The sequence below is a fragment of the Acartia tonsa genome, chromosome 12 (assembly GCF_053477335.1).
Source record: "Acartia tonsa isolate MP-2025a chromosome 12, ASM5347733v1, whole genome shotgun sequence".
Lineage (NCBI taxonomy): Eukaryota > Metazoa > Arthropoda > Copepoda > Calanoida > Acartiidae > Acartia > Acartia tonsa.
Window position 1 is genome coordinate 22,286,046 of NC_137271.1, and position 8,026 is coordinate 22,294,071.

An 8,026-nucleotide genomic window follows, 5' to 3' on the forward strand; every position below is an offset into this window, starting at 1 on the left:
GGACACCCTGTAAATGTGATTTTTGCGTCTGTAGAGCTAAAACTTGGTCCAAATTGGCTATTTTTTTCAAATTACTCTAATATGTGTCTTAGTATGTTTGGCCATAGTGTTTTCTGACCAAATCAATATTTTCATATTTTTTGGACACCCTGTATTTTAAAAAAAAAGAGAGAAAAAAATTTTTGTTTTTTTTTAAATTTTTTTTTCTATTTTTAAGTTACTTAAAACCGTCATATAGATAAAGATTTTGACTAATAACAATAATATTTGCCTATTTTACAATTTTTTACACTTTTGGGACACCCTGTGCATGTTTTTGAAAAATGATGGTTTTTGCCCATTTTTGGGGGGAAGGAGTCGTTTTAGGGCCATAGACTATTTCTTCATTTTTGTAGAACTTTTCAAGACACATCATTTGTTATTTATGCAAAAACCGCAAAAACCGAACCGTTTTGCCGTTATTCACCGCCAAAGGCAGAATTTTTTACGTTTTTTGCCGTTCCCGAGGTTCTAATGGGCATTTGTGGTAAGAAGACGTTGATTTATCAAGATAACTGTGAAATACTTTTATTTAGGCATTTTAATTTACTAAATTTCATGTGAAGTAATTTTTTTTGTATATCAAACCAATTTTTGTCAAAAGGAATTTTGAATGCACATGATTTATGTTTCTTTATCACTTATGTTATAGCAATTATTTATGTTATATTCACTTAATTTTCTTGTTTTAACAATTGAAATCCATCTCGACGAAAAACGGTTAGCTGCACAAAAAATTTTACTTAATATGAAATTTAGTAAATTTAATTACCTAAATAAAAGTATTTAAGAGGGATCTTGATAAATCAACGTTTTCTTACCACAAATGCCCATTACAACCTCCGGAACGGCAAAAACGTAAAAAAATTCCGCCTTTGGCAGTGAATAACGGCAAAACGGTTCGGTTTTTGCGGTTTTTGCATAAATAACAAATGATGTGTCTTGAAAAGTTCTACAAAAATGAAGAAATAGTCTATGGCCCTAAAACAACTCCTTCCCCCCAAAAATGGGCAAAAACCATCATTTTTCAAAAACATGCACAGGGTGTCCCAAAAGTGTAAAAAATTGTAAAATAGGCAAATATTATTGTTATTAGTCAAAATCTGTATCTATATGACAGTTTTAAGTAACTTAAAAATAGAAAAAAAATTAAAAAAAAAAAAAAAATTTTTCTCTTTTTTTGAAAATACAGGGTGTCCAAAAAATATGAAAATATTGATTTGGTCAGAAAACACTATGGCCAAACATACTAAGACACATATTAGAGTAATTTGAAAAAAATAGCCAATTTGGACCAAGTTTTAGCTCTACAGACGCAAAAATCACATTTACAGGGTGTCCCAAAGTGAAATTTAACAACCTTATAGTCCTGGGTGGTCTGAACCGTTATATACCACATATGCACACAGATAAAACACAGGATTTAAGCCAAAAAAAATGATTTTTTTCGGACAGGTATTTTGGGTATTACACTAGATATCCAAAATACACTTTTTGTTGGACACCCTGTAAAATTAGAGTTTTGGCCAAAATAGCATTATGTGCGCTTTTTACATGAATAAACGATCATTTTGGTGTATAAAATGTATAGATTGGATGTAAGATTGATGAAAAAATTAATTTTTAAAATTGTGAAAAAATGGGTGTTTTTTACATTTTTGTTACCTACCTTTATAGATAGCTAGATATCTAGACATCCAGGGACTCTGAAACTTTTTTTTGGCCATCCAGCATCCTTGAATGACCCAACGGACCAAAATATAGAGTATTAACAAAATCGGAGAGGTAGTGCAGAAAAGTGGTACATTTGGCAAATAATGCACCAACTTGATTATGAAGTCTTACATATCAAACTCTCATACTTGTACTTTTACATCTTTCACGTTTCATTACGATAATTTTAATACAAGAAAAAAACCTAAATAGACATGACCAAAAGTAGCGCACTGCATGATAGACTCGAAATAAAGTATTACCAAACTTTACCAATAAACTGTAAACAAATATGATAAATATACAAGCAAAATAACAAGTTAATGTTAAATTTCAATTCCTTCTCGTCCCTTCTTAAGCATAAAATGAATTTGAAAATTTTGAAAATAGATTTTAATTTCCTTATAAGGATGTTGTTTTCATATGTCGTCTTTATGACAGGTAAATATTTTATAAATATATTTCTTAAATTATATATAAAAGAAAATATTATACAATAATATCAAATTAAATTAAAAGTATTTCAACTTGTTTTATTTTTTTTGGCACTAAACTCATCCCTGACTTGAATGAGAGAAAAAATTTGTTTTGGATCAGATTGGCCATTTTTTGTTGAATTAATGAGGAATATTGATATTATTTTATTGATCGATTGCTGAAATACATCACGGAGCATTCTCGAAAATTTGCGCGTCGCACGTTTTTATAGCCTGCCGGCACACGAGTTGAAATCTCCTAAAACTTACTTTAATACAAAACGTTTTTCATATTTTCATTCGTTTTCATTACACCGATAGAGCTAGTACTCTCTCTTACATCGCTTTTTAATACGTTTTCAACAGTAAGTTTTAGTTTTTTAGTGTATTATATATATGTTTTTTCAACGTATTATTTCATTTACTATTTTCAGTTGGGGATTTTATTTGCATTTGGGGATTATTCAAGAGAATTTAAATAGTAAATGGAGATTGGTTCCTAAATACTTATCGAATTCTTCGAATTTTCCCAATATTAAAACTCTTTTAGCTTATTTTCGACGGATTCTTTAGTGATTTATGGAATATCGATCGATAAAAAATATTAATTGTAGCATAAGGAAACGAAATAAGACGTTTTTAATGGAATAACATGAAGTTACAAAATGGCCATTTTTTGTTGAATTAATGAGGAATATTGATATTATTTTATTGATCGATTGCTGAAATACATCACGGAGCATTCTCGAAAATTTGCGCGTCGCACGTTTTTATAGCCTGCCGGCACACGAGTTGAAATCTCCTAAAACTTACTTTAATACAAAACGTTTTTCATATTTTCATTCGTTTTCATTACACCGATAGAGCTAGTACTCTCTCTTACATCGCTTTTTAATACGTTTTCACCCACCCTCCCTAACCCTTTAGTTATTATTAGAAATTTTTTATTTTTCTGCTTTCTTAATTCCGGTATTTTTATATTAATATTGTTTTTTTTCTAAATTGACATACTTACCTATTCAGGTCTCTAACATTTTTTTCAGATCAACGTTTTTTATCATGACACCATTCGAGTTCTATAAACTCAGGAGTGTTAAGTCATTCCATGCTCAAAATATAGTTGCCTATAAGCAGATTTTAGGCTTAAACCTGCATTATTTTGTCGTTTATCAAAGTAAAACTGATAAACATTTAGTAGTTAGAGAGTTGATTAATCGTGCATCTTGTTATAAAGAACAATTAGAAGAAATTAACCATACTTTAGATGACGATTTTTTCGCCGCAAAATCTGTTTATGATAATTTTGGCCAGTTTTTTAAAGATTTCGAAGCAGAATGTCGCAACACCTTGTCACTTCTTGATTAAATTAAAATTACTAAAATTTTTCTTTTTCTTTCTTATTACAAACAATTCTTATTTTTCTTTCATTTAATGTTTTCAACACTATTTTCTTGAATTAAGTTTAATTTTTTTCCTTTTTCAATTTTCTTTTCTTACAAAATACTGAATTGTTAAAAATTTTCAGCATGTTTTTATTTGTTATTATTTTTGCATGAAATTTTTTCGTGAATGTTTCTTTAATTTAACATTATTGTTAAATTTTTTTTCCTTTAAATTTAAATTTCCTCTTCAGACCTAAAAATGCCTGTTCCTACAGGACATTCACACAACTCCTCAGATGAGGATAATATTCCCCCCCCCGCATCCACAGTAGTTCCAACCACAAATTTGGCTAGATCCTATTCAGCCCCAGTCAATACCTCAGCTCCCTCGTCGGTTGTAGCTCCAGGTCCGTCATCGGTCGCACAAACTATTATTCCCCAGGATCCGAAAGATCCCTTGGGGTTAAACAACCTTCCCCCAGCGGGCTCATATTTGCCGGGGATAGGTTTTGTGCCACAAATTAATCAGCCTCCGAAAATGACAGCGCGACCTCAAGAGTCTGCAGCTCCAGCGCGACCTTCAGTGTCAGCAGCTCCACATATTGAATCTGAGAAAGTTAAGATGCCTGTCAGACATGCTTCAGTGTCTTCAGGTAAAATTTCATGCTTAGTTCTCATGATTTTGATTCAATGATTTAGAAATTGAAGTTCATATGAATTTTGTCTTCTTAACAAATTTTTTACCCTTACAAACATTTTTCTTTCTCAAAATTTTTTAATTTCCCCCCCCCCCCCTCTTTTTTATTCTTTCCTTTTTTATTACCTTACACCTTTTTTCCATTTTATTCTTTTTAAATCTTTTTATTTTTAGATGATTTTTCCCCTAAACGCAAGAAGTCAAAAAAGAAGAAACGCTACTCTAGTAGTTCCTCTTCTTCCAGTTCTTTCTCGTCATCGTCGAGTTCTTCGGAATCAGATGAACCTAAAAGGAAAAGAAAAGGTACTTTTTTCAATACTTAAAAGGAAATCCTTTCTTTCTCTCATGTATGAACTATTTGAAAATTTTCCGATATTATTACAGAAATTTATTTGGTTCAATTATTTGAAAGACAAATTTCTTGTTTTCTATGAACACCGACTGAATATTTGACGTTATTCTTCGGATTATTATGCTTTCATACATTCTTTCTTTAGGAAAGAAGAAGAAAAAGAAGAAGAGCAAGAAGCACTCTTCTGATTCCGACAGTAGCAGCCAACTAGTAGGCGGCCGAAAAGCTAGACGTCGCCTCCGGCGAGCAGCTGAAATACTGTCAGACCCACCTGCTTGGATTGGCATGACGACAGCAGACATACATGCCGAACGGGAACGCCTCTTCGAACATTTAAACGTAAGAAAAACATTTTTTTAAAAATTTTTCTTGGTCAAACATATATTTTTTAATATATGTAGGGGTTATTTAGTCTATTTTAAACAAAAAAAGGGCAGTTATCTTGGGTTAAGGGCATTTTCTTTTCTACATTTCTTTACAAAATTTTTTTCTCTTTTCCACATTTAAGTATTTTTTGCTATCTCAAATATTAAGTTTTTTGTTTACCTTTTTTCAAATTTGAAATTCTTTTCTTGGAAATCTCACAATAGTTTTTTCTATTAAGTCTTTGGAGGAAAAGAATGACGTCTCTCTCACATTTTTAAAATGTGTCTTACGAGACACCTGCCGTTCGAAGAATTATGTCGAGGATGCTGCGAAGCGTCTTGTGGCGCTGAAAGCCCCCAAGAACTTGTTATATGACCTACAGCAGTCGCTGCAAGCCTGCTATCAAGCAATAAAGGCAAGAAATTCATAAATTTTTTCTTCTTTTTTGTTTTGTAATAACTAAATCTATGCCATTTTTTAGTTTTTCTTATTTTTACGTACAAATTCGATCAATAGGAATCGTTTTTTATTCATGACATTTATTTTTTCAAATGTGCTTTTTAATGAAGACGTGCAAACATTTGATTAACACCAGTTTTATTAGCTCCCGCACCACAGAAAAAAGGTTTATAAGATTATTCTGTGACATTTGCATTATTTTTCAGTTCATTTAAGTTTCATTAGTTTTATCCACAGGAAAGATAATTCCTACGACACATTTTTCATTGAGCTAAAAATTAACATATTTTTTCCAAATTATAAAGATTTTCATTTTTATCTAGATAGCTGAAAGCTCCATCGGGTATATCGAACTGGCTTTTTCGAAAAACATCGGCCACGCCAACCGGGTGGCGCTAGCAGGTAACAGACGCTACCTCACCACCCAGCAGCAACGTATCTCGGATTCCCTGCCTGACTTTCGAGGGGACTATAGCAGAGGAGCACGTGGCGGCTTCTCTAACGGCCGGTTTAACTCAAATGGAGGCTCAAACCCTAGGGGTAGAGGATCTCGAGGACGAGGTCGAGGATCTCTTCGCTGTCACGGATGTAACGGCGAAGGTCATAAAGTCGAAGACTGTCCTTCCGCCAACCCCAAATAATGAGTCCACCCCGCTTTACGCTATTCAAGATTTAAACCTACAGATACCTACCTCCGACATTCCAAATTTTCATATCGCTTCTCTAAAAAATTTTTGTTTCACAGAAGATTATGACCATTATAAACGTTTATATGATATTCAATCGGATTTTTTATCTAGTTATTCGCCAGCTTATTCGATTCATTCACTTACAGCAATTAATTTCTATAAAAATATTCTCCATGCACCATCTTTTGTTTTGCAAACACTTACCTTTGGATATCAACCAGGTAGATTATTGAGAATAATTCTTTTCACATTTTATTTCTTATATGAAATTGTTCCAAAAAATTTTTTTTGTTTTCTTTTTACAATTATTCTCCATAATCTATCTTTTTTAAGTTTTTACATCTCCAGTGTTACCGTATTTCGAGAAGAACAACAATAGCGCTGTCCGCAATCCAGAATTTGTTCGTCAAGAGATTCAATCTTTGCTAGACAAAGGTATTATTGCTCAAATCGATCATCAGCCTTATTGTTGTTCACCTCTTACGGTAGCTAGCAGAACATGTAGTTTAACTAACACAACTAAACTCAGGAAATTTTTCGACACATAAATATTATCCTAAATTTCTTTTTCAAATTTTTTTTTTGATTCCCCTCTTCTTTTTCTACCCTCTTTTTATAAAATATTCTTTTCGTTTTCAATTCTTTTCCCTACCTCTCAAATATTTTTGTTTGTTCAAATTCAATTTTTTCAAAAAATTCTTTCATTTTTTCACCCCTTTTTTAATTTTTTCGAAATATTTCCTGCTTTTAGATTGTGCATCGACTTATCCCGCCACATTAATCTACTTCTCCAGCCAGAGAACGTCTCTTTAAATGATATTAAGACAGTGCTGCCTCGCATTTCTCAGGATGTATTTTTTACATCTTGGGATTTGCGGGGCATGTACCATCAAGTACATCTACATCCTGCCATTACTGAACTTTTTGGTTTTTGTTATAAAAATGCTGATAATTCCTATTCTTTTTACAAATATTTGAGGCTTCCCTTCGGGGTTGCCTCAGCCGTATTTCTAGTTGATGCTTTGATACGCCCAGTTAAACATTTTTGTCACCGTCACAATATAGACGTGAGTGTCTATATTGATGACGGCCTGACTGTCGAAGTTAATTATTTTAAATGTCTTCTTAGTACTCACTTTGTCCTATCAGTTTTACTATGTGCAGGTTGGCATTTTCAACTTTCTAAATGTCAACTAGAACCTGTTCGCCGTATACAATATTTAGGTTTTATTCTTGATAGTAGTAAAATGATAATTTCCTTGCCCATTGTTAAAATTCAGAAAGTATTATTTCTTCTTGATAAAATTTTAGCTGCTTTTGATTCTAACGATCCTGTAGATGTTACTATGTTAGCCTCCTTTTTAGGCAAATTATGTCATGCATATTTTAGTCATGGAGATTTTATTCGCGTCGTGGCAAGAAACTCTAATCATGCCCTTGGTGTTTACACCTCACAGTATGGCTGGAAAGGAGCTTTGTTTGTCAATGCAGATATGTTTCAAGAGCTGTCCCTCTGTAAAGAACATTTTGTTTCTTTAAACGGGCAACCAATTCGTACTGAATCCAAAACAATAGAAGTTTTTTCCCCCCATCAAACATCTTTCTTAATTGACAACATTGATCCTAATGATTTAAATAAACATTGTAATATTTTTGTGTCAGACGCTTCTGACCACTCAGCCTTTTCATTCAAAGCTGGAGACTGTAAGATTATCTCTGATTATTTATTTACTCCACAAGAGGCTGAATTATCTTCAGGCCATAGAGAACTTTTAAGTATAGTTAAAGCTTTTTAACATTATAGCAATTATTTCGCCACCCTTAAAGGACAGCTGGTTATTTGGATAACAGAT

The 8,026-nt window shown here is 32.5% G+C and overlaps 1 protein-coding gene across 2 annotated transcripts; it reads left to right on the forward strand.

Moving 5' to 3' along the window:
• Positions 1-3,865: 3,865 nt before the first annotated feature.
• LOC145333108 (uncharacterized) lies at positions 3,866-7,492 on the forward strand. Of its 2 annotated transcripts, XR_013884461.1 has the most exons (6): positions 3,866-4,263; positions 4,482-4,610; positions 4,805-4,998; positions 5,264-5,440; positions 5,808-6,394; positions 6,507-7,492. XR_013884461.1 is itself a non-coding variant. In XM_080178265.1 (5 exons), the coding sequence occupies exons 1-5, from the start codon at positions 3,870-3,872 to the stop codon at positions 6,123-6,125; spliced, it is 1,212 nt and encodes a 403-aa protein (XP_080034391.1). In that variant the 5' UTR covers positions 3,866-3,869; the 3' UTR covers positions 6,126-7,492. The 2 variants fall into 2 exon arrangements, 1 of the variants encoding a protein (XP_080034391.1); XM_080178265.1 differs by having other exon boundaries at positions 5,808-7,492.
• The last annotated feature ends 534 nt before the right edge of the window (positions 7,493-8,026 follow it).